This window comes from Saccopteryx bilineata, chromosome 12, assembly GCF_036850765.1.
Source record: "Saccopteryx bilineata isolate mSacBil1 chromosome 12, mSacBil1_pri_phased_curated, whole genome shotgun sequence".
Taxonomy (NCBI): Eukaryota; Metazoa; Chordata; class Mammalia; order Chiroptera; family Emballonuridae; genus Saccopteryx; species Saccopteryx bilineata.
This window is the reverse complement of record NC_089501.1, coordinates 3,449,276-3,476,274: the sequence shown is the minus strand read 5'-3', so window position 1 is coordinate 3,476,274 and position 26,999 is coordinate 3,449,276. Positions and strand designations below refer to the sequence as shown.

At 46.2% G+C, this 26,999-nt stretch overlaps 1 protein-coding gene across 4 annotated transcripts in view; it reads left to right on the top strand.

Moving 5' to 3' along the window:
* The window catches only part of SCML4 (Scm polycomb group protein like 4), a 117,050-nt gene extending 90,265 nt beyond the window's left edge, over window positions 1–26,785 (top strand). Inside the window, exons 1-5 of one of the 4 annotated variants that reach the window (XM_066247688.1) lie at window positions 10,093–10,244; window positions 10,367–10,406; window positions 15,715–15,987; window positions 23,705–23,850; window positions 26,490–26,785. In XM_066247688.1, coding sequence (XP_066103785.1) covers window positions 10,101–10,244; window positions 10,367–10,406; window positions 15,715–15,987; window positions 23,705–23,850; window positions 26,490–26,615 — 729 coding nt within the window. In that variant the 5' untranslated portion in view covers window positions 10,093–10,100 and the 3' untranslated portion in view covers window positions 26,616–26,785. Of the gene's footprint in view, window positions 1–10,092; window positions 10,245–10,366; window positions 10,407–10,650; window positions 10,761–15,714; window positions 15,988–23,704; window positions 23,851–26,489 lie in introns of those variants that run through there. The other 3 variants (XM_066247689.1, XM_066247690.1, XM_066247687.1) reach the window with 3 other exon arrangements.
* The last annotated feature ends 214 nt before the right edge of the window (window positions 26,786–26,999 follow it).

Sequence of the window (26,999 nt, the reverse complement as noted above, 5' to 3'; positions counted from 1 at the left end):
TTCTCCACATCTTTGCTAACACTTTTTGTTTGTTGATTTATTGGTGATAGCCATTCTGACAGGTGTGAAGTGATATCTCATTGTGTATTAATTTGCATATCTCTGCTGCTTAGTGATGTTGAGCATCTTTTCATATGTATGTTGGCCAACTGCATGTCCTATCTGGAGAAAGTCTATTCAGTCTTCTGCCTATTTTTTAACTGAATTGTTTTTTGGGGGAGAGTGTGTTTGTCATGCAAGTTCTTATATATTTTAGATATTTACCCCTTACTAGATTTATCATTCGTGAATATTTTCTCTCATTCAGCAGGTTGTTTTTTTGTTTTGTTTTGTTGGTTTCCTTTGGTGTGCAAAAACTTTTAGTTTGATGTAATCTTATTTATTTTTTTTTTCTTTTGTTTCCCTTGCCTGAAGAGATATGTCAAAAAAATATATTGCTAAGAGCAATGTAAAAGAATTTTACTATTTTTTCCTCTAGGAGTTTTATGGTTTCACATATTACATTTTAGTTTTTAATACACTTTGAGCTTAATTTAGTACATGGTATATAAACATGGTTTAGTTCCAATTTTTTGCATGCGTCTGTCCGGTTTCCCCAATACCATTGATTGAAAAGATTTTTACCTCATTGTATATTGTCATAGATTAATTGACCATGTAGACGTGGGTTTATTTCTGGACTCTCTATTCTGCTCCATTGATCTGTGTATCTATTTTAATGACGGTACCATGCTGTTTTGATTACTAAAGCCTTATAGTATAGTTTAATATCAGGTAATATAATACCTCCAACTTTGTTCTTCTTTATTAAGATTGGTTTGGCCATTTGAGGTCAACTTAGATTCTTAGCATAGATTTTATCAGATACTGTCAAGAACCTTGTCTATAGTTTTACTTTAATCTCTCTGAAACCTAGGGAACAGGAAGGAACTTGGCCTTTAAAAAGAATGATATCTAATTAAATATGGTCTTTGTGAGCAGATGTTGTATATTCCCTTTTCCCCCCTTGATGTCTCCATATATGTGAACTAGAAAAAATATCTCATCTCTTTGGGCCTCAGTTTCCTAAGTGAGGGGTTGGAGTTGCTCATGTCTAATGTTCTGTCTGGTTCTGACAGAATGAATCTGAGCTGTCTTGTAAAACTTGGTTGACTCAGAAATATGTTCTAAAGCTAATGTATCTTCTAGTGAATTTTGCAATGAGAATAGCAGAATTGTCTAATTTCACTACTCAAATTCTTGAATCATTTTTTTCATTGAACAACCAGTGACCCATGGGACATAATCATAAAGCCACATAATCCATGTTTCCCATCCTCCTTTAAATATATCCTATGGAACCATTTCTTTCCTGTCCATGAGTAAATAAATATAGGACAAATCTTGTAACTTCTCTGGCTCCTTTTAGGTAACAAAACATTCTTTAGTCCGTAACTAATATGTCCGGGTCAGTCTGATAATCAAACTTTAACTATCACTCAGAAGTATAACGACTCCTTGTTCCCAGCTCAGGCCTGCTTTGGCCAGTGGCTTGCAGCAGTAAAGGAGGGTGTGGTTGGCTCCTCTCCACCCCTGGCCAGCCTGTGTTTTTGCTCTCTCTCATTTCTAGCTAATGATTTTGAATCCCTCACTGTCTGAGTGAGGGAAGGAGGAGAGGCAAGAGGCAGGAGAGTTTTTACTTCTGCAATCGTGCTATGAGTTGGCATCATGTTTCCTGGCTCTGGCGGGTTTAAAGCTGATTCTTCAGCCTATGGGCTCTTACATGGGCCTTTTGGTGATCTTATCATCTCTCACTTGCACTTTCCTTGACACGGACCAATGTAACTCTTCTCTGGATGCTCACTTATAGTTCTGTCCGTTGACTCAAGGTACCTGCAAGTAAACCTCTAACTCTTTCTGCTGAGGCCCCCTCGTCCCTCCAGACTGTCCTGTGGGAGGGATCTAAGCTGTCACTTCAGCTCTCTCTCCTGTTGGCTTGCACCCAGCCCCTGAGGAACACTCACACTTCACGCAAACACACCGTGGCATGCTGGCCAACCCCTGCAAGCACCTCTCCTTAGCTCTGCCACCAGAGTAGCCTGACTTTTAGACTTCTCATGGGATTCAAACAATAATTCATTGTATCTGGCAAGTTCCAGGGACAGACCGCAAGCTATTCACGTGGCCATGTTGAAGCCCTCGGGAGCATGCTGGACAGTTCTTTCCATAACTCATCTTCCTACCTGTTTCCCAACCTCAATCATTTCTTTTGTAGGTTAGATGTGGGTGGCTGTCTGTAGGTGTAAACCTGGCTTTCCACCATCTCTCTCTGTACACTTCACTCTGGTCTGGGTGACTATTGTCTTGCAACCTCAGCCAAAACGGAAACTAAAATAGTTTCATTCTAACTTCCTGCCCCTGGAACCTCCCTTCAGCTGTTATTGTTGAGAAAGCTCTTGCTCTGGTTTCCACCTCTTCTCTCGCCTTCCCAGCTCACCATGCTGAATGGAGTCCCCCCCCCCCCCCCAGTAGTGTAGCTGCTTCACTGCTTCCCTTGACTGGGGCAGGTATTTCTACCTGAATGCTGGTTTCATTCCTAGTCAGTTTGGCTTTGGAAGTAATGCCTCTAGTTGTTTTCGCGAGCCCTTCCCTAGCCTGTGGCTGCAATGAAAAACTGAATTACTCAAAATCAGCCAACTTCATGGAAATTCTTCCTCACCCCCTGGGCGCTGAAGAACAGAACAGAGTGCTGAATGTTCCATGGTCCGGGCGCCTCAGGGGGTGGGGGGAGCAGCTATGGCCCAGTCAGCTCAGAGTGGCCCTCCTGTCACACATCTTTCCTGCCAGTTTGCCATGGGCCCTAAAATGACATCACTCACGAGTTTGCCTTTAGAATATGACTTTGCCTCTTAAGCTTGCCTTGTCAAAATTCCCTTAAAGGGTAACACATCAAATTATTATTACTTTAGATGAGGCATTGTTTATCACCTGTTTCCCCACCATTGTGGGAAGAAAGGCATGGATATTTACAAGGGGGAAGGAAGGAAGTTCTTTGTCAATTTTAGGCTCCATATCTGTAGGACCATGTCATTGCTAAACAAGACTGTACAGTCTTGAGCTCATTTTGAAGGAGGTCCTGCTCTGCCCTGAGGATGTCCAGTCAAAGCCTGAGTGTTCCACTTGCTGCCATACAGTTAGAAGGTTTGCCAGCATTCATTAGGTCACTTCCAGAGACTGTTAATTAGACAGTGAGAAAAGGCCAAGCTATGATGCAACTATCAAAGAAACTATGATGTCTATGGTCAAAAACATGAATGATTTGGGAAAGATATGGTTTTCTGTTCCAGTATAAAAAAGAGCAGGTCATGTGGATTTGTCCTCTGTGGTCCTGAAGCTAGATTTAATTTAGCTTAAGGTCTTGCCACTCAAGCTCTGGGCAGCAGCATTATCACCACCTGAGAGAGGCAGAAGCCCACTGCCCCTCCCACACTCATTCATCACCCATTCCAGGTGGTTGGAAGACACAGCAAAGTCTGGGAAGCATGGGTCTCAGGGCCCCTCTCCTAGGTAGAAAACTTGGCAGCTGTATAAGCAGGTGGAACTCACAGAAGGTAGTTCCCTCAGGAGTCAAGTGGAGTTGGTATTATAAGACCTTTACAAAGTCGAAGCCATTCAGAAGTAGAAGGGGCTGCTTGTGTGGTAGTGATCTCCCCATTATTGGTGACAAATGCAGGTGTCCACTGGTTAGGGCCAGAAAAGGGAACTTTAGTAACTCAGAGGAGTAAGAGCAAGATGTTCCCTCTGGTCCTTTCCAGGATGAGAGTCACATTTGGAGGTGGCAGAGGACAGCCCTGGACAGCAGGAGGTTGGGGTGCCCCAAAAGTGCTGCTCAGAGCACCTCCAAAGGTAAACATAGGGATACTAACACAGAGGGGCTCACATTAGAGCAGAGAAAGGGCTTCTTCCAAATTTTCTCCTCAAACTTTTGAAATATAAACTCTTTCCCCAAATGATCTTTCCCCTGTGTGCAGGCAAAGCCAGGCTTCAGACTATTCAGCCAAATGAACTCAGTCTGGAAGGAAGAGTTCTGGGCTTGAGACCAGAAACTTCTATCACTTTTCTCCAGTTCTAGTAACTGATGGCCACAGGTGGTTTGTGTTTTAAGAAATAGACATCCAGGAAGCAGCTGTCCGGGTGCTTGAGGAGAATGGAGGCAGAAACGTGGATTTGATAACACCTGTGATTCTGTTAGAAGTCATGAGATGATTAAGGGCAAATTTTATCTTTCCTATCAATGTTGAAAAAGAAAGATCTCAATTATAAATAAGCTTTAACCAGTGCTTCTCAAACTACAATGTGCTCAGAAACCACCTGGACATCTTGATAGAAAGCAGGATCTACAGCAGTAGAGCGTCGGCCTGGCGTGCGGGGGGACCCGGGTTCGATTCCCGGCCAGGGCACATAGGAGAAGCGCCCATTTGCTTCCCCACCCCCACCCCCTCCTTCCTCTCTGTCTCTCTCTTCCCCTCCCGCAGCCAAGGCTCCATTGGAGCAAAGATGGCCCGGGCGCTGGGGATGGCTCCTTGGCCTCTGCCCCAGGCGCTAGAGTGGCTCTGGTCGCGGCAGAGCAATGCCCCGGAGGGACAGAGCATCGCCCCCTGGTGGGCAGAGCGTCGCCCCTGGTGGGCGTGCTGGGTGGATCCCGGTCGGGCGCATTCGGGAGTCCGTCTGACTGTCTCTCCCCGTTTCCAGCTTCAGAAAAATACAAAAAAAAAAAAGAAAAGAAAAGAAAGAAAGCAGGATCTGGCTCAGTAGGGCTGGAGTAGGACCTGAGAGTCTGCATTTCTAGCAGGTGCCCAGAGGTCTTGGTGCTGCCGCTGGTCGGAGACCACCCTTTGAGTGATAAGTATGGGCTGTCCAAGGCCTGTTCACATAGGAATATATATTTCAGGTTTTCAGGAAAATATATTTACCTCTGCTAGGACAATGCCTCCCCTGTATAAATGTTGCCACTAAAGATAATTCAATGTCCTGTGGAGGTGACCATGGGCTGGAGAAGACAAGAGGGTTGTGAGAGGACAGAGTGGTTGGGGAAGGTGGCACGTGTGCAAATCCAGGTAAAAAGGAGGAGGTTTTCAGGGCTGGAGAGGAGAGAAAAAGAAAGGAAAGAAGGACAACAGGCAAATTTCTCAGTGTGGACTGACCACCACAGGCACCGGGGTCTGTTTCCCAACCCTATTTACACATACACAACGGCACTTCATTCTGCCTATATTGTTGGAATCTGGGTCCAAATCTCACCTCCCTGCTAGATAGACTTGGGAGAGGGCCACGTAGTCCCCAGAGAGCCTGACACAGAGTCTGCAGCAAATACTTCCTGACTTAAATTCTATGCAACACACAGACCAACTTTTCTGCTCACCAAGAGTAGGGGAGATCTGGAAACCACAGGAGCAACAGCTGAACTCTTCTGTAAGATCTAATGTAGAGATTGGCTTCCTGCCTTTTGAAGGTTTAACATGATGGAAACAAATTGTTTACTTTTTGTTGAGCAGCTACTGATGGTAGGGGTGGGAGATAAGGAAGGACACTTATTCTTGAGGTGGGATGTGTTTGTCCCTTGGCTGGTGGTCTTTGAGCCAGGACCAGAAAACTATGGAAGTAATAGGCAGTCCCGGTGTGTTCCATTATGGTGGGACCCATACAGCCAGCATTTAGAAATCTGATTCTGTGTTGAACCACAGATTTGTCTAATATCATAGCTCTACAGAGAATGACTCTGCTGAGAATATCTGTTTCCAAAAGATTGTTTATTCCAATGAGGAAATAGAGCTTATCCAGTGTCATCAGTCCCTTCATATAGAAACATCCATTTAGTCAGTCAGCAAATATTTATTGGGCTTCCCCTATTTGTGATGCACAAAGGCCGCAGAGCCGAGGCTACACAGGCAGGCGGCGGCAGCAGGAGGACACCGAGCCCAGGTCTCTCCGTGGCCCTTCGCTCTTCCTCCCAGCGACTCTGTCTGGGGGGCCCACTTGCTGGGTGGGGGTGTGTGTTCTGTCTCCCAGCTCAGAAGCCTGATGGCACAAAATGGATGTACAAAAGTGGCTTGTGGGACACCTGTGTCACCTCTTCTAACAAAGATGTAAAAGAACAAAACAACCCCCAACTCCCATTTAGCAACATAGGCAGAAACTGCAGTCCAAGCGGACCAGTTCTCTGCTCTCCTTCGGGGTTTCCTGTCTTGGCCCCGGGAGTCTTTCATCCTGGAGTGTGAGCTCCAGCTGTATCCTTGCTGGATGGCATCCCCGGCAGGCGCAGCCCGTCACTCTAGACACCAGGAGGTCCTTCTCTGCCTGAAAACCCACACAAAGGGGCCTAGCCCACCAGACATGAGGCGTAGTTTGACCTGCTGTTTTAACTAGTATATAAAATGGTAGAGGGGAAAAAACCGAAGGAAGGCGTGTTTCTCTGGACTCCCTCACAGCTGCTTGTCTCTGGTACTGGCTGATGATTGGCATACTGTAGAGCGGTGTCCATCCCACCACGGCCACGGCCGTGTGAACAGAGCGGGCTGTCTGTTCTCAAGCCAAGGGCTGGAAAGGGGGCCGTTTGAAAGGAGAACGAAATCTCAGGGTCAGCTCAGGTCTTAAGAGCCTCACAGGAAGTTTTGATGGAAAGGTGAAGTCTGCAGCAGGTACCCAGGCCTCATTAATCTTCAGACAGAAGGGTCCGGGAGCTGCCCAGCCAGCTCTTCCCGCACGGAACAGCAGACCTTTCCCAGTGCCGCGTTCCCAGCCTGAGCTCTGCCTGTGTGCCCACAGGGTTCATTTAGGAAAAGCTATTTATTATATTTTTAATGATATTATTCATTAAAGTGCAGTGTTAGTGCATTTTTTTAAACTTTGAGATAAAGGGGAAAATATAATCTTTAGTGAAAAGCCTGGCTTTTGTAGAATTTAAAATATATAGATTTTTACAACGCTCACTAATTCATTGGATCTTTTGCATTGTAATACTTAGGTTCTCTTTTGAGTCCTGTAGACACTGAGGGAACAAAATACATATTTAAAAATTATTGGTTAAATGAATGAATGAATAAATGAGTGTTCCAATTAAGTTGTTGGATCCTCTCAGAGAACTTTAAAGATGAGACAAATAGCATGATATTGAATCATGTTGACCAATTTGATAATATATTTTAATAAGAAGTGTCTATATTAAAATGCACCAAAAATAAATTAAGATAATACTTTTCTTGCCCAAGATCACAAATAAAATTATTTTGTGGATTAAAGATGCCAACACCCAAGACTTGAGGGACAGAATGATAACGAACGCCCACTAGGCTCTTGACTGTTTGGAGAGTGCTTTCTATGAGGGAGCGTGGAGGACAAATAGAGCCCATACAAAGAGGCCATGCAGACTCTTCCCGGAGGGCTGGTCTCAGAAATTCTCTAATATAGACACTCTGGCCCCAGCCCCATGTCCTCTTATCAAATAAAAAATCTACTGGAAATCTGCTCCTTTGTCTGTGAGGCGAATTGTGCCTTCTGTGACGCCCCCACCCATCAGTCCCCTGTGAGTCACTCTCCGCCTGGCCAGATAATGCTGTGGAGCCCTGGGTGAGCTGTGGACCTCTGGGTGAGCTGTAGAAACCCTGTGTCTCTGGAGGGCCTGTCCAAAGAGCCTCCTGCCTGTGATGAAAGAGGATGTAGGGGATGGACCAGGCCTCTAAGGAGATCCAAGGAGGTGACCAACTTCCAGAATGGCTGTAATTGGAGACTCTCTCCACTCTTTTGGGCTGTTCCCCTGAGCTGATACGCTGAGCCCCTTTGGTGGGCCATAAGATACGGTCTGCTTTGCCGCACCAGTATCCGCTGACCATACATCAGATGAAGCTAAAATGGCAAACCATGCCAAGAGGAACTGAAGCAACTTAGGAACCCAGAATTCTTCTAAGATAAACTTCATGTGCTCTCTTCTATTAGTGGGCAGTTTTTAAGTATCATACCTAAGCTGTAAACCTTCTGAAAGCAATCCCATAAATTTCCTGGCAGAGAATTGGATAGCTCTTCCATAGCAGATACATCCTAGCTGCTACTGAATTAGTAATGACAGCTTCTATTCTGGAAATGCATAGTCAAGAGGAATGAAACAAATCTCCTTTTCCCAGTTATATTAGTTATTGACTGCTGTGTGACAAATGGCCCCAAAAATTGTGGATTAAAATAACATTTATTATCTCATCGTTTCTGTGAGTCAGGAGTTATGGTGCAACTTAACTGAGTTCTCTGGCCCTGTGTGTCCCACAAGGTGACAAGAACCTCAAAGCTCACCTAGGGAAGGATCTACTCCCTAGCTCATTCATGGGGTTGTTGATAGGATTCAGTTTCCCACAAGCTGTTGGGTCATTTCGATGTAGACTTCCCAGCAGGGCACCTTGCACTAGGGCAGCTTGTTCCACAAGCATAAGCAATAATGGGAAGTACCGTGAGCCTTCCTAAAAGCCAGGGTTTCTCTATTCTAGCAACTCCAACATTTCCCTGATTGAGAACCTTATTTTCAAATTCCTCAGAGTTCTATGAAAGATTCAGAAGTGTGGGGGCTGTTAAGGAAACAGCATGACTGTGGATGAAAGTGTGCCCACTTTCGCCCTCCCCCACCTCCTGGCCATTCCCATGAGCCTTGGGGTAAAGTTGGCAAAGCTGCAAATAGAGGGTGGTTGAAGCCTGCTCTCCTCTCTGCTTGAGAATGAAAGGCCATTCATTATTCCAAATGGCTGACTTTGGGCAAAATTGCCTTTCAGCAAAATTTCTGCAGGAGGAAATCAACCCATAGGCTTAGAACAAAGTCTTAGGCAAACCAGAAATATCAAGTGGGTTAAGGAGCACTAAAGAAGGTCAGATGTCAGGCATTACAATGATTGTTGGTTTCTGTGCATCGCATTAGTGGTAAGGTGACCAATTGTCCTCCTTTAGGGAGGACAGTCCTTCTTTTGTAAGTTCTGTCCTCCCTCAAAAAGTATCCTTCTACATGTCTTCCTTTTTGATATTGGAAGACTAAACTGTAAATGTCTGTATTCGATTGATGCCGAGTGGATGCATTGCATGTGATGTGACGTATTTGTATTTGACATGACGATTTGTCAAGGATCAGTACAGTGCAGCCAGACGTGATTATGAGACGCACAAGCTCCTCACGGGAGACCTTGAGAGAGCGTGTGATATACCAAGCGCACAAATGGCTTTGTGTACTTCTTACTGAAACACGACATGGCACATATGACATTGTAGACTCACGATTACTTCTTTCTCAGTGAATATTCAATCATAGACAGGTAAGCACAATTCACGTTTTATTAATTTATTATCTATTTAATAATTTCCAAATACATATAATCTTATTTTCAAGTATTTTCCCAAAATTCGAGTTTTAAAGTGGAAATCTAACCTCACACCATATCTATTAATAACTCATTTTGATTAAATAGTTGCATAAAACAGACGGTTTTTCATTAGAAAATGATAAATACACCTAAATATCACTCCAAATTAGCGGTTTTGTTTGATATTTAGTTTTACTAAACGAGTACTTTTTTCTTACAATTATTATTAAAAATTAATAGGCATGTAAGCATAATTATAATATAAAATATTACAAATGTTTTTATTATGCATTTATCATATTATAGTGTATTATTGTTGCAATGAATAAAATGTTTCTTTTATTTACGATATTGTTTTCTTCAATTTATTTTTGTCCTCCTTTTCATTGTAAAAAAGTTGGTCACCTTAATTAGGGGAGAAATGTACTTAAATGGACCAGAGGGGAGTCATAAAGTGGATTGTGAGGGCTGAGGGAGCTGAATTTAGAGACAAGCTTAAAGAGAAACTGTACTGGCCAGAGACCAAGTTAAGGGGAAATTTAATTGAAGCAAATGAAATGTTCAGCCTTATAGGTGGTATGGCCTGGTGCCCTTTGAACAGGGAAGGCTGGGGACAAGAGGCTACAGAGGGCCCTCAGGGAAAACATGATGAGCTTATCTGAGTAACAAGGGGCGGGACTGCGGGAGTAAAAATCGGCAAACCTCCGCCCCAGCCTCAGTGAAAGGCAGCTGATGGGCAGAGAGCTGCTCGGTTCTGCCATCAAGAAGTCCTCTGGCCCCTCTGCCTCCCCCCAGCACCGAGCAGGGGTGGGGCACCGCTGGGGTCGAGAGGAGAGTGTGCAAGGCTGCCTGGTGGCAAAGACACAGCCACTCGAGGTAGGAAACAATGCCCCATGTGTCCCTGGCTCGGAGCGGGCATGCACAGCTCTGCTGGGGAGCAGCTGTTGTTTCCCGGACTTCTCACTCCTGCCCCTTCCTTTCTGCTTCTCTCCCTGCAGGTCTCTTCATTCCAGAGCTTCCTGGCTGCACTCCTCAGGTGTGAGCATCGGGGACAGGCACAGCTCTTCGAGGGGCGGTGTCACCGGGCTGACAGTATTACTTTCTTTTCTAATCTGGGTTTCCAGGCTGGAGGTTTGTGGTGCTGCCGTCTCTTTCAGCAGCCCGGCCCCTCTGTTTACACCTGGCGCCCTCCGCACACTGAGCTGGTGGTTTCACCTTCTTGCCAGACTGGGCAGGGTTGTGTAGGCTGCCGGGCTGGGCAGACCTGCTGGTACTGACCCTGCGGCTGCAGGCTCCCAGCCGAGGTGACGGAGCCAGCAGGAGAGAGAGCAAGCCCCCTGTGCAGCTGCTCCTGCCGTTGGGAGGTTATGACCCAGGACGTGGGGAGATAAGGTGGGAGGTGGAGGGTGAGTGTATGTGTACATGAGAGAGAGAGAAAGCTGGGAAAGAGTAGTGTCTAAAGCTTGGAATTTGGGGCTTATTATTGCACAAATAGATATTATTTGAGAATAATTTTGCAGGTGGAAGTATTGTTGCTTTTCGGGGCTTCATTTGGTTAGAGAATTCAAGTAAAAGTACAGTTTAATTTTATTTTTTAAAATAAAATAAATAGTACAAGTTCACTTAACTGTGAGAAGTTAGGTCTTGGTCCTAAATGACCAGGGGTCAACGCCAGCCGAACTGAAACTGAGTGAGGAGTGTGCGTGGTTTATACATGTGAGTCCCTTCCCCTCCGCGCCGCTCCGCGCTGTGAGACTTTCTCTGGCTCTTGAATTTCTTCTTCTCGTCTGTCTGCCTCTTCTTGCTTTTCTCTGGAGGTTCTCCAGGTGCTCACGCCTGACTCTCCAGAACTGCAGCAGGAGTGGGTTGTACCAGGCGTCCTGGGAGCCTCTGCAGGGGTGAGGGAGAAGGGGGGGTCCACATTCTCCTGACCCTGGAGTTTGTTTACTAAACAGGGAGGCTTAGATACAGTTCAGGTTCAGAAGCAAGCAGGTATGCCTTGAGACTTGAGTGGGTTTGAACACTTCTAGAGGGTTCTGTGGTTTCACTAATGGGCAGGCTTTATACACAGTGGCTGGGGAAATCAGAGTCCACAGATTAACAATGGTGAAAATGGAACATTCAGGCTCTCCTTAAAGTTCCCAAGATGCTAAACCCCAATAAGGTGACAGGCTTCTTTGAACATGCCACTTTGCACTGGCTTTTCTATGTGATCATACAAAAGCAGATTATTTCTTTTTCTGGAAGAAGGATTTAATGATTCACAAGTGGCATCCTTAGTCTCTAGGAGGCAAGGGTTGTTGTAGAAGGGAAATGCACAAAACACTTTTTGTTTACCCTGCTTTGCTGAGCTGGTGTTCTCCATAGTTATTAAATGGCCTTAAATAGAGGCTGGGTTGGATCCTCTTGCTTAATGAGAGGTACCAGGGTTACAAGACACCTCACTCATTTTAGATGAGAATGCAGCAGAAAAGACCTGTGAACGTGGTTTGCACGCGTCTGTGTGAGAGGCTGGGTCCATGCTGGGCACTTGGGGCTGGCCGATCCTAGGTCCGCTGGCCCCATCTGCTGTTCACTCACCAGTCAGCCACAAAACCACTTGAAAAGTGTAGTTCTCTAGTCAAGTACAGATTTGGTCCTTCTTTATCCAACTTTGAAGAGTGGTTTTAGGTACCAAATAATCCATGTGTCCTACTTTATTAAATTTTTAAGCTACTAGAAGTTCTGCATACCTGTGATTCATCTACCTGTTTGCTGGATGCTTTAATGGTTTTTGAATAATATAAAGGGTATGTACTCAATAGGCATCTTTTTACCTGAAACAAGAGGAATTGGGGTTAGATGTGAGCAAGAAGCTTTAGGCAATGAGATTTGTAGCACAGTGATTAAAACTGTGAGGGAAATGATCAAATATGTGGCTCAATTATTTAACTGATTTTTCTCACCTGGTTGGGGCTAATTCAATGCATTGCAGTGTTAATACACCACCTTTGCAATGTTTGCAATATCTGAATAACAGCTATAGAAGTGTTTACTCAAGATAATTCTTAAAATTGATTCATTTCTTTTAACTTTAGCCTTTAGTCATCCTAAGCCTTGATCCCATGCCAGTAAAATCATAGTTTAATGGACTAATTATATTTTATTGAGATATAGTAAGTTATCTGTATGGCTATAAAAAAATAATGTTCACCTGTTGTTGTGTCTTCCAAAAAGATATATGTTCAAGTCCTAACCCCCATATCTGTGAATGAGACAGACTTTCTTTGGAAATTGGGTCTTTGCACATGTAATCAAGTTAAGATGAGGTCATGCTGAATTATGGACCCTAATCCAATGACTGGTGTCCTTATAAGAAGAGGGTAATTTGGACAGTCACAGACACACAGGGAGAATGCCATGTGACAGGGGACGCAGAGATTGGAGGGATGTGTCTACATGAAGGGACACCAAAGATGGCTGGCAACCACCAGAAGCTAGAGGGGCAAGGGAGGGTCCCCTCCTGATGCTTTTGAGGGAGCACAGCCCTGCTGACACTTGGATTTCAGACTTCTGACCTCCAGAACTGTGAAAGAATACACTTCTGTTCTTTTAAACCACAAAATCAGTTGTAATTTCTGCATACTTAGAAAACAAATATCCTGAAGTATATCTAAAATCATCCCTTGTCCCACCAGAGGGACGCATTTAACACTTAAGGAGATGCTGGGCTGGGTATTCTGTGACTGTCCCTTTCAGTCCTGTAGTTGGATGACAATGGCCTTCATTGTATCAGTCAGATATGATGTAAGCATCAGCATCCTATTTTTAAGGGTGAGGAAAGGCTGCTTTCACCGGGTTTGAGCAGATGCATCTCACCAATTCTGAACGGCCCTCTGGTGTGTGCGCCTGATCCTGATGTTCACTCCCAGGCTTCCTGGGAGCTGCAGGCTGTGCAGAGCCATGGCTGGGGTTTGGGGATGTCTCCCTGGTTGCCCGCCCAGCTGATTTCAGAATAACTGGCACATCATTTCATCATTTGCTGAGTAGAGGGCTAAAGCTTGACGCTCTCTTGAGTCGGTTTTACTTTCTAGTAAATTCATTTGGATCATAGCCCAGAAGCTGGCTTTTATTACCTTTGATCTCATCCATGATCATCAGCAATTGTTAAATCAATCACATCCATGTTCCCTTTTTCCTCATTTCCACACATTGTCGTAGGAGAACAGTCTTCCATCTGCATCTGTATTTTCTAAGTGCAGAGCAGATTAGTGAGTTATCTGGACTCTTTACCTTAGACTACCTCAATTCCATAGACATATTTAATTTGGATTTAAAATACTTAATAAACAGAATAAATGTTTCAGTTCAGTCTTTTTTCATTGTTTATAATGCATCTACATGAAGAATTTATCTTTAATCCTTTATAGTCTGAATTTTAATGTGTATTCTGTGTGATGGTGCTCACTGCTAAACTGGCCCAAGTGTCTACTCAATAAATATTTGTTGAGTGCCCTCTGTATGTCATACATTGTGAGCTGCTTCCTCACCTACACCAAAGCATCTGCCACTGAGGACACAGAAAGGGTTAGAGTCACAGCCTATGAGAACTTTCCAATAAAGGTACTGTAATGACAGTCTTACCATTTACTGGCTTAGAATGATGCTGGCCGATAGTAGATGCTCAATCAATGTTAGTTTTCATCTTCCTCACTCCATTCAGGAAGCAGCCTAGTATATAGCTCTGGTGCCTGGTCCATTTTGGAATCTTTCTGCTGGTGTCTTCAGACCCAGAGGGAGGAGATGTAGGAGCCCACCCAGGCGACGGTGCAGAGCTCCAGGCGCCTGAAGACATCTCGCAGCCTCCGTTAGCCGCAAGCATAAGGCACAGAGCACGCACACGCCGGGGTGGCTCGGCTTGCTTATGTCCTAGTGGCCAAAGCAGTGTGTGTTGGACTTGGCTGTACAACGCTCTCAAGAGCATGTTCACACCTCATTCTGGGCTTCTGCAATTACTTTTTAAAATAGCTTTATTGAGATATAATTCATGTATCACACAATTTACCCATTTAAAGTGGTTTCTAGTATATTACCAGATATGTACAGCCATCACCACAAGTGTAGGACATTTTCAACACCTCAAAAACCACAAACCCTTTAGCTAGCACCCTCTATCCCTCAACCCCCATGTCCTAACTAACCACGAATCTACTTTATGTCTGTATAGGTTTGCCTGTCCTGAACACTTTATATAAGTGTGATCACCTCATATGTAGTCTTCTGTAACTGGCCTCTGTCACTTAACACACTGTTCAAGGCTCACCTACTGTATCAGTATCAGTCTTTCCATTCTTTCTATGCCTGAATAATACTCTATTGCAGTGGTCCCCAACCTTTTTTGGGCCACGGACCGGTTTAATGTCAGAAAATATTTTCACAGACCGGCCTTTAGGGTGGGACGGAAAGATGTATCACGTGACCGAGACAAGCGTCAAGAGTGAGTCTTAGACGGATATAACAGAAGGAATCTGGTCATTTTTTAAAAATAAAACTCGTTCAGACTTAAATATAAATAAAATGGAAATAATGTAAATTATTTATTCTTTCTTTGTGGATCGGTACCAAATGGCCCATGGACCAGTACCAGTCCATGGCCTGGGGGTTGGGGACCACTGCTCTATTGCATGGATAGACCACATTTTATTTGATCATTCATCAGGTGATAGCCATTTGGGTTGTTTTGACTATTATGAATAGTTTTTCTGTAAACATTCATGCACAAGTTTTCATGTGATTATATGTCATATGTTGTTTTTTTCTCTTGGGTATATACCTAGCAGTAGAACTCCTGGGTCATATGATAGCCCTATTTTTAACCATTTAAGGAAGAGCCAGGCTGTTCCAAAGAGACACACCATTTTACATTCCCATTAGTGGTGTACCAGGGTTCTGGTTTCTCTGCAGCATTTCCAGGTAGGGAAGGCAGTGAAGGTAGGCACACAGAGAGAGTGCAGGGAGGTCAGACATGCCCGCAGAGACAGCCAGAGGGGCAGAACCATGGAGAGGGGAAGAACTTTGTTTGAATTTTATTTCCAAGTCATCAATCACCAAAATAATTACTTTTCCTCTGGACATAGAAGGCTTGTCTCCCAACACCTATGATAATACGCCCTGTTGGGGAGGCCAGTGTCAGTCTGCGGAGAGGTGAGCTGTTTGGGATCAGGCCACAGAGCCCATTCCTCCTCATCTCCTGTCCTCACAGGCAGTGGCACCTCGACCGCTGGGGAAGGTTTGCCAAGACTGAGCGCCAGGTGGCCCCTTGAACTGCTCTCTGATCTCTGCTTCTCTCCCCTGCTTCCTTGCTTAGCAAAAACAGTCACCACAGAGGAGTGCCGCCTGGTGAGCCCTGTGGGCATGAGCCGCTACAGCGTGGACCCCTCCGCCTTCAGCCACAGGGGCTCCTTGCCCGCCTCGTCCTCACTGTACTGCAAGAGGCAGAACTCTGGAGATGGCCCAGCCCCTCCCGTCGGTGGTGCCCGCACCAGCCCCATGTCCTCCGGAGGCCCCTTGGCACCTGGGCTGAGGCCCCCAGGCTTCAGCCCCAAGAGAAACGGGACCTCTCTGGAAGGCAACAGATGTGGTAATGTAACGCATGCATTGGACTGGCTCCCCTGTGACTTATCCCCTTCTGTCCATGCCCTGGGACCCCCGCGTGTAGGGGGAAGAGGGGACAGTGGCTGTTTGAACATGGGAACACTGGGAAATTAGAAGTTTCCATAAGCCCCTTCATGAATTTTTGTTGTTCCCGAGGACAGCTGGTGTCAGCCTTGGACGCTAAGAAAGGAAGTGGAGTACTAGAGTCGGCTAGGTGTAGGAGTAAGTAGACCCCAGAATGTACAGTGGCTCCGGTGCAATGGAAGTTAACTTTTTGTTCAAGAGACCAAGCTAGGTATTCCTAGTTGGTGGGTGCATCCCGGTTCAGAGGCCCAGGCTCTGTTCCTTTTGTGGCGCTGCTGTCCCCAGGCCTCCAGACTCCGGGCACCTAGTGGGTGGAAAGCGAAAGAGCGAGTGGGGAAGGTCACGTCACTTCCACTCACATGTCTTTGGCAAGAGCTGGCCATTTTGCTGCACTGAACTTGAAGAGGGTTGTAGAGGTGTGGGCTAGCTTTGTGCCAGGAACAAAAAGAACCCGCTGTCTGTAAAGAGTTTTCTCTTGCAGAGTGGATGACACTTGCAGGATACAAATACATGGGCTGGACCAGAGTTCAGCGGAATTCCCACAGTGCTGATTATAATGCTACTCCTGTCTCACCAATCACAGATCACTTGCTGGGATGCAAAGTGTTGTCATTCTAGGGATAGCTTGGTGTCTATTCTGATTTTTTTTTTTTTAATTTATCTTGAGCTTCAGTATTTCATCAACGAATAGAGACTATGGAGCATAGTGGATAATTACATGGATTGTGGAGCCAGGTGACCTGGGCTGGAACACTGGACCTGCTGTTTTCTGTTTGACCCTTTACAAGTCTGAGCTTCTCTTTGCCTCAATTTTCTCACCTGTAAAACTGGAATAAAAATAACAGCACCTACCTCATAGGTTTGTTGGGAGGAGTAAATAAGTCCATATGTAGATTTAGTACAAAGCTTAGGACAAAGTAAGAGCTTCATAAATGTTGATTCACTAAAAATCACGTGAACACACCCCTCAACAGAGCCCACAGCATCCTTTCAGTAGCTGAGAACAGCTGAGGACAGGAGGCCCAGGCCAGGGAGACAGGGAGTCTTCGGTGGACTGGCTGTCCTCTTTGGCAAGCCACACTTCTGTCCTGGGCCTTGGACCTCTCCACCGGTGGCCCTGAAAAGCCACAGCAATTAATTCCTTTGTATGACCCAAGGTCCCCCTGGTACTCCCTGCGAAGAGCTCCGCCCATCCCCAGTGAGGCTCTGCTGGCCAAGGACAGAGAGGGAAGCAGGGCCCCTCAAGGGTGGGCAGTTCTGAGGGCCCCTCCCAGACACTCGCACACAGGGCCACTGACCAAGCCGCAGGTTCGAGTCGGCGGAGACTAGTTTCCAAAAGGGAGAGATGCTGTTCCATCCGGCCTCTCAGAACAGGAGAAGGGAGCGAGATCTGGCACAAACCAGTGTCTGGTAAACGAGGGCAGCACTTACTTCCCAGGTTTCTCCTCAGCTAGGGTGACATCTGTCCTATCGTAGGTATTCAATAAACATTCCTTATCTCTGTCTCACCCCCGCCCCCAGTGCCAAGTACCCTCCTGTTGTCCCTGGTTCTCAAAGCTCTCACCTAGTGTCCCTCTTCCCTTTACACGTCTCCTCCTCTCAACCTCGTCTCCTAAACCCAATTCCTAGTTGCTCACAGGACCACCCTGATTAAATTGGCTCATAGTCCTAAGAGTGTTGCCTTTTTTTAAAAAAGAGACATTTGCACTACCCCTCATTCAAGTTGGTGAAATCTCAGGCCCTACCTTATGTTTTAAGTGTAGGCGTTCAAGCAGTAAGAGGAAGACACAATCTGAATGGAGAGAACTATCACTTGCTGTAGAATTGCCTGCCTCCTCCCAGTCCATCTGGTCCCCCTGGTTTAGGGGAATCCTGGACCTATCAAAGTGGTCTCAAGGGAGCCCGGCTCCCCAAACCCCTTGCTGCCTCCTCCCATCCCATTTATAATCACCCTCCCTCCTGTCCTTTATTTGTATCCTCACCCCAGTCCTTTGTTCTCCTGGAATTAGACCCTGAGCCGCTGTCTGAGTAATCTACCAGAGGGGAAGCCCAGACCCTCACTTGGAACCGGCTCTGAAAAAGCCTGGCACCCTGTTGGCACCCTGGCTGCACCCAGGAGAGCCCCACTAGCTCAGGACTTCTGCCCTTCAGGACCTTGGGTGAGATCGTAGAAACAGAGCCTCCAGTGTCCGCTGCCTTCTACTCCAAGCAAACCATTAGCTATATCCTGCATATTGACTGTCTTCTACAATTTAGAAATATTACTGTGAACTTTGTCTAATATTCTATTAAGTTCTCCCTCTGCCTGAAGAACTGCTCAGTATTGCTGTGAAATTGCTCATAGTCATCAGGACCCCCTAGGGCTGTGGGATGTTCACACTCACACAACTCCCAGCCTCCTTGGAGTAAAGCTGCTTCAGCATGTAATAGTTGAAATTCATTGTTGAACCTTTGTGATACACTGAATGAAAATGAAACTATTTACCCTTTGTAGATGCATTAACCCATTAATGCTCCAACAATTCCTTTTAATCAGTGCTTTCTTTAGGGTGCTAAATGGAACCACAGATATCAGGAAGAGCCAGCCAGCCAGGCACATTCTCAGCATCAAGATGAAGGAAGCGGGGCCCTGACCGGGTAGCTCAGTTGGTTAGAGCATCATCCCGATATGTCAAGGTTGTGGGTTCCATCCCTGGTCAAGGCACACGCAAGAATCAAACAATGAATGCATAAATAAATGGAACAACAAGTCAATGTTTCTCTCTCCCTTTCTCTCTCCATCCTTTCCTCCCTCTCTAAAAATACATTTTTTAAAAAGTGAGAGAAGCAGTAGGGAGAATAAAGGGACAGAGGCCAGTGCTGGCACCTCTGAAAGAGATTTCCACTTCTGCTTACATATCATTGACTAGAATTTAGTCATGTGACCACAAGCTGCAAGGGAAGCTGGGAAATATAGTTTTAATTCTAAATAATGATGGTTCCAGCTGGAAATCAGGGATTCTATTACAAAGGAAAAAGTGGGTAGGCAACTGGTAGTCTTGGCCACACCTCACGATTAGACATGTTCATTTTCCCCTGCTTCCTCCCGTCACAGTGTTTCCTCATCTCTAGTGCTTCCTCTCTCCAGTTCCAGTAGGAACCAGACTCTCTGCTTCGGGAGATTCTTGCTCATATTTCTATCCTCTGCAGCCCCAGAAAAGGGGCCTGCTGTCACGGCAAATACTAAACAGCTGTTTATTAAGCCCCTAACCCTTGGAGGTCCTGGGGCAGGAGGAAGAGAAAATGGGAGCAGACAGGACGCCAGCACCCTGCCCTTTTTAACCAGGGCCTCTTTGCATTTGCAGAGTGAGGTTCTATGTATGCTTTGCTTGAACAAAATTTGCACATTTAAACACACTGGGAAACTGTGGAAATAAGCCATGCTTATTTGAGTGGCAGTGTATTCAAGTAGGAGAGAAAACATTTAGCTTCCTTACTCATTTGTCACCTAGCTGCCTGCTGTGGGCCGTCTGGAGGGCTATTAAGTTTTCCCTTTGCCCAAAGAACTGCTCAGTATTGCTCTGAAATTGCATCTCAAGTGAAAGCAGTTGGTATTAAGGAACCATACCTCTTTAAGAGGGTTTGACTCAAGTCATAAACTCTGGAAGAAACCTAGACATGGATTTTCTCCCATGGTGCTAATCAAAATGGATTAAACCACAGAAGCCAGACAACTGCACGAGGCTGAGGGCAGGAGAGTAGGAATCGATGACATGACAACCTTACCAGCTTTCTCTGTCACGTGACTGTCACCTGCTGTCTTGATATATCATACCTATCACCTCTGCCAGTGGCCTCGGAAGGGACGTATTCATAGGACACATTTCCCTGGTTTTGTTTGTTTGTTTGTTGCTGATACTCAGGTGAAATTTTGAGAGCTCTCTTCTGTCTCTCATCCACGACATAATTACTAAGAGCTATAAGGAGGTTTCAGATAACAAAAGCATCCTGCCTCTTGCATTTAACAGGACATGCTGAAAAATTCCCAAGCACAAACTAGATCCAAGCTTTAGAATTAAGAAACAAAGCAAATCTGACATTGTTATTACCACCCAAATGCTTCCCCTGGATTCGAGTGTGCTTCCATAGGATATGGCCCTAGGTGACAGAGGGGATTCAGCCAGAAAAAGAGTGTGTGATGGGGACAGGGTGGCTGAGGGGATGCAAGCAAAAGCCTATTCATTCTGGGGAAGAGAGTTGCAGTGACTAAGACTCAGAGAGGTTTTGGACCATCCTGGCCGGCAGATATGCCAGGGGATATCCTCCCATGTCCAGGGATGAAGCCGTGAGCAGTACAGATGTGCAACCTGTTCTCTGACAGGAGGTAGTCCCAGGGAGACAAACATTAACAACGGCACAGACTTAGGTACAGCTGTGACTGTTGCTCTGAAGGAAAAGTGTGGATGCTGTGGGAGATACGAAGGGGTGGCCGAGTCTACTCTGAGGCGTCAGGAAAGGCGTGCAGAGCCAGCTGGATGGGGAAACGAGAGCTGGCGGGGGAGGGGGCAAAGGTAGAGGGGGTGGTGGAGGCTTCCTGGCAGAGATGACATTGCTTGTCACAGTGTCTGCGGTGGCAGAGAGAGGAGCCAGCCCAGCTCGGCCGCATTTCCAGCCTGTGGTCTCTCCTTGTCTCCAGAGACTTCCTTGCTCATCGTGCAAGCATGCCAGCTGGTCTGGAAGGAATAAAAAAAAAAAAAAACCTGATTAAAATCTAAGGATTGATCAGGCCCTCTTCTATCTATCATGTCTCTCACCTCATCATGAAAATTGTTGTAATAGAAAGAATAAAAACAGCACTGTTTCCCAGATCATGGGCTGACCCAGACACACCCTCTGCATTACCTTGCTTCTAAGAAGGATGCATTGATGAAGACCAGGTGACTAGGGGGAGCTGAGAACAGACCTCCCTCCCCACTGCCCTCACCCCGTTTCCTCCCAGCCCAGCTCTAGCTGCTGAGTCCAAGAGGCTGAGGGATCCATGGGCAGACAGCCCGAGGAAGGGCACTGAGGGTTCCTATGGACACTGACGGGCTTTCCTTCAGGAGCCAGCCCAAAGCTAAACACTCACTTGATTCTGACAATACTCTGGAGAAATAAGCTGGAGAAACTGAGGCCCTTAGAGAACAGTCAGGACCAAGAAAGTGACCAGAAGCCTGGCTGCTGACGCTTCCTCCAGTGGGCTCCGCACATGGACAGAGATCAAGCTCTTGGATGGAGAAGCTAGCTCCCTTAATGTTGCAGGACAGCCTGTGGTGTGAAGGCACCAACAGCGTCTTAGGTGGAAGGGACCTTAGAGGTCTTCCCCATCTCCCTTCCTTCATGTGGAAAAGCACAGAGGCACTCATATCGCTAGCAGGCGGTAGGGATTGCTGATTCTCAGCTCGCTGCCCATTCCATCCTTCTGATGACTCGATTGTTAGCTCCTAAGTTTTCTCTGAATTAGGAATACACAAAAGGAAGTTGTGCATGTGCTTGTGGGTATGTGTGAGACAGAGAGAGACTCAGAGACAGCACTACAAGTATCCGTGCTGTGACAATGTCAAGGGGCTGCTTTGAACCCCGATTCATGGTCACTTTACTCCTGGGAAATGTGAGTTCAGCTATTGAAATGACAACGACCATCTTTAATTACACATCCATTCACAACTGGGTTTCCCGTCTCACATGTCTCCAGCAGCCAGTAAACGGACATGACCACACATAAAGTTCTCTGCACTGGAGAATGCCGCCTCCCCACAGGCTCTGGGTGAGCACTGCGCATACCCTGTTCTTTTAGGAGCAAGGTTTTCCACAGCCATCGTATTTTCCCAATGTCCAATCGCATCTGCCTGGCTTGGCTCTGTCAGGCCTTAACCATCTGTGTCCCTGACACCGTCACAAATGCTGGAGGGGGCAAGTGTATTGAGTATCTCTGTGGACAGAGACCGCTGCAGAGGCCTTGCCAACCTGCCACTGGGAGGTTCCAGTCCTCTTCCTTCTATCTAGAGCGAGTTTATGTTCTTTTGAATTTGAGCAATGCCCAAGGTATGGCAGGTTTCCTGCTGCCCTATTTTGTATGACTAAAGGGCCCCAGAGAGGCTCCTAAGCCAGGCCAGGCCACAGCCCTTCCAGCCTGGAAAAGTAAACATTGCCCACGGCTGGCACCCGGGACCAGGAGGGGAGCCACTTTCCCTCCTCGGCCATCACTGGGAGCGCCCTCCTCCGCACGGAAGAAAACCTCAGCCTTGCTCAGCCCTGCTCCCTGACCCTGCCCAAAGGAGCCTAGGTTCCCATAGATGAGGCTGTGAATCAGTCTGGCCTTTTTCATTTCTATTGAATACAGGAAATGAGATGTGACCTCTGCTCTGATCACTCTAAAATCGTTCTTGGCAGCACAGACTTCAGCCTTTGTAATTTCATCACTCTGATTAATGCCGAAGTTCCGATGGGGCGGGGTCCAGAGGCGAATGCCATCTCCACGCTGCCTCGTCCCATGTTGAGTGCAGATGTCTTTAAAGGCGGTGGGATCCTCTCTAATGAGCATGCATCCGTGTTCAGATGGCTCCTGGGACCACTGCAAAAGTTTCTCTGCAGAATTCCCCATGCCAGACCACCTTGAGGGACCCTTCCTGGTCCAACAAGGAAAAGGCAAGGGAAATCTCAAAATAAATCTAATTCTCAACATATTTAGGACAGGCTCGGAAGTGCAAGCTTTTCTGGGCACTAATGGAGAAGTGTGCATGTCTCCAACACATCACACAGAGGAGGGAAAGAGACACAGACAGCACAGCACCCTGAGACGGGCGAAGGCAAGTAGAAGTGAAGGATTCCCCACTTCTAATTTAGGGTGATTTTGTGGGAAAGCGGCTTCATTGTTCAGCGCTTAGACCTTTCTTTTAGGCCTGAAAATAGGATTAAAGATTAGCCACACAAGGCTCTTGTATAAGTTATTTATATTGTGTCTGCCAAATATATTGAATCATTTTACATTGATTGACCCAATTTTACAACTACATTTACTTAGAACCATGGAGGAGCCTGTAATGAGAGGGTACCGTCTTTCACCAAACGCTTTGCCCGGGACCTGGCACAGAAGAGATGCTCAGTAGATATTTCTAGAATGAAGGGGGTGGGGTAAGGTGAAAAAGGTCATCCTCAGGAAATTAAAATCTAACTGGAGGGTCCAGAGGAGTAAACGCATAACTGTAATGTGAGGCAGACTGCAAAGCATCTTAAGAGCAGAAACAAACAAGACTTTGGTGATTAAAGGTGAAGGAAAGTGATGTTCAGTTGGTAAGACACAGACCCGCTGCTGGGGAAGGGGGTCCCCCGGGCTCTGGCGGCTGGTGGACCTGCTGTGGGAAGGGGGACAGCAAGCATCTCTGGGACAGAAGCCCAGGCACCAGCTAAAGGTGGAGAGGGGAAGCTAGGGGAGCACTGGGTCACAACCACGGTGTGGCCACTCGTGGCCCTTCTCTGTCACGAGGTCACTCAGGCCGCCGCCTTGAACTCGAGGGCCAGGTGGGACAGGCAGCACAGTGATGTGCTGAGGCCCTCGCCCTGCTCTCTAACGGTCTCACTCTCCACCCTCACCCATCCAGCCTCAAGCCCTTCTCCAGACGGGCAGGATGGCAGGCGGCCGCGGAGCAGGGACCCGTCCACCTGGACTGTGGAGGATGTGGTCTGGTTTGTGCAGGACGCCGACCCGCAGGCTCTGGGGCCTCACGTGGAGCTCTTCAGAAAGCATGTATGTGTGTGGTGGGGTGGGGGAGGCCGGGGGGGGGGGTTCAGGGAGCTGTGAGCTGTGTGGCTGGGGCACCACTCAAGGAGGACAGTTGGAACCACAGGTGTCCTAGGGCACAACAATCACTTATTTTGTTTTAAAAGGATATTTGTCCCATCTCTGCCATTATTTTGGCCTTTAACAGGAGTTTCTGTTTTCCTGCCCATTCACCCATCTGTCCATGCATTCAACAAATATTTATAACCACCTGCGATATGCCACAGACTGTATGCGTGCCTGTCCCTAAGCTGTTTGAGGGTTACATGAGAAGAGGCACACAGTGTGTTCAGCATGGCGCCTGGCTTGGGGGTGGCCTCTGGTTAGCGGGCATTCTTAGCATTGTTAGGAGATTCTGAAATATTTAGTAAAAAAGGTAAGAATTAATACTTTACCTGCTAAGCTTATTATTTCAGTTTTTTGTTGCCATTATAACCAATTACCACAAATGTAGTAGCTTAAAGCAACACATTTAAAAATATTTAAATTATTGGGGTGACGTTGCTTAATAAGATTATAAAGGTTTCAAGTGTATACTTCTATAATACCTCATATCTATATTGCATTTTGTTCCCACCCAAAGTCAAGTCTCCTTCCTCAACCCTTTAGCCCCTTCTACCTCCCCTCAATCCAAAACAACACAAATTTATTACTTTACAGTTAGTGGGTCAGGTCTGACAGGGGTTCCACCAGGACGAGGTCAAGGTGCCAGCAGGGCTGACATTCTTTCTGGCGGCTCTCGGGAGAATTCATTTTCTTGCTTTTTCCCCACACAGCATTATTGACAGGGTGTCTAGACCCACCCTCATTTCTTGGCTTCTATCCCCACATCCTCATCCTCAAAGCCTTCTTCCACTTTTAAGGACCCTGTGATTACATTGCTCCCCCAGCCCCCAATAATCCAGGATACTCTCCCTGTTATAAAGTCAGCTGATTGGTAGCCTCTTTTCATCTGCAAACATAACTCCCCTTTGCCAGGGAACCTAACATATTCACAGGTTTTAGAGATTAGGACACAGGAATCTTGGGGGAAGAAGAGGGAGCGTTCTTCTGTCTCCTACAATTACCATTAATTTTTTCCCGCCTGTGTCTCATTTTATGCGGTGATTCTGTCGTAGATCTGAGAAGGGTCCTTATCTAACCCGACACACACATTTTAGTAGGGATATATTTAGTAGGGATATGTTGTAGATCTGAGAAGAGTCCTTATCTAACCTGACACACACATTTAGTAGGGACCTCACCGAACAGTGAGGCCTTGTGGGTTATGCTTAGACAGAGCTGGGTGGGAGGAGCCTGGTTATGTTCCAGAGTGATGGGAGATGGTGAAAGTCTAGGAGGTGGGGTAAAGAGATAAACTAGGCAATGAGACCCCTGGGAGGACTTACAGATGAGATTTGCCCACTGCCATTTTGCCAAGGGCATGGAGGGTGAGTGACACAGAGTCAGTGCTTCATCAATAATGGAAGGGCTGGATAGATGAATGAGAGGGACTGTAATCCTGGCACAGTTATGTAAATACTATAATTGTGTCTCTTCTCCCCACTGAAAGTCAAGTCATTTTTATCCTTTGTCTCTAGTGAACAGAAAATAGCACTATGGGTTAATAAGGAAGCTCAGCCCTCATAGGTCCATGAATTCAACATGTATTCTGGGGGTTACCATTTTCAGAGACAAATGGGAACAATGCCAGTACCTCAAGAGATTGGCATTCCCCTAGTAGTTCTCTGTGCTAAACCGTGGGATGAAGCAGGTGCATTATTTATGTTGTATACCACACAGCATTATTGACAGGGCTAAAAAACACCCAAACTACCTCATAGAGTGTAATTAACAATCTGGTGATCAGCTAAAGGTAGGTGGGTTTACCAAGAAAAGAAACAAGAGTTTAGGATGATGGGTGGAAGTCAGGGCCTTACTGAACAGAAAGGGAACCATGAGTTTCAGGGTCCAATGGATGACACTTTGTCTTAGTCAGTTCAGGCTGTTATAACAAAGTACCATAAACTGGTTGGCTAATGAACAATAGCAATTTACTGCTCAGTTCTGGAAGCTGGAGGCTGAGATCAGCCTGGTCTGCTTCCGGTGGGAGCTCTCTTCCGGGTTACAGACTGCCATCCTCCCATTGTATAAGGACACTAATCCCATTCACAAGGGCTCCACAATTGTGACCTAATTACCCCCCAAAGTAACCACCTATTGGAGGTTAGGATTTCAACATATGAATCGGGCGGGTGGCGGGGGAGCAAACATTCAGTCCATTGCACACTTCTTGCTCATTTTAGCCCTAGCTTGGATGAGGAGATAAACATCATATATTGGATATCAGAACCAAGCTGGGTTATGTTTGAGTCCTTCAATCAAGATAAAAAAAAAGAATATGAAAGAACCATTGTACTAATTTACCCCAGGGAGATGATGGGAAGAAGAGCATATAGAATTTCTACTTTATCTTTTAAAGGCGACCTTACTTTGGGACTAAGAGAATGTGTGTCTGAGCAAATCCATACCCCCTTACCGCGTCCCCTGACCACACTGTCACTGTAGCCACTGTCTGATGACTGACCATCTTCTGGGTTTTCTTTGTCCTGATCCTGTCCCAACAGGAGATCGATGGCAATGCTCTCTTGTTGCTGAAGAGTGACATGATCATGAAATACTTGGGCCTGAAGCTGGGGCCTGCGCTGAAGCTCTGCTACCACATTGACAAACTGAAGCAGGCCAAGTTCTGAAGGTTTTTAAAAGCTAGAAGCGAAATCTGGACAGCAGATCTCAAGACCATCTTTTGCCTTCTCAACATCCAGCCACCCTCACAGAATAACTCTCTCCTGAAGAGCAACAGCCACAGGGACGTGGGCATTTTACAAAGCTTGTGAATCTCCACCTTTTCAAAAATTTAACCTGGCCCTTTTGAAAGGTTCCTTTGTGTTCATGATTTGCCAAAAAATTACAAAAATGCATATTATTTGTAACATTCTTCATAGGTTGGTTGGTATTAGAGTGGGTCTTATATTTACAGAGAGAGTAGAGAACTGAATGCCAATGCCCAAGGAGACCCTGATGTTTTCAAGAATGTGAGAAGAACATTTGGCTCTGCAGGCCTTGTGGGGACACCC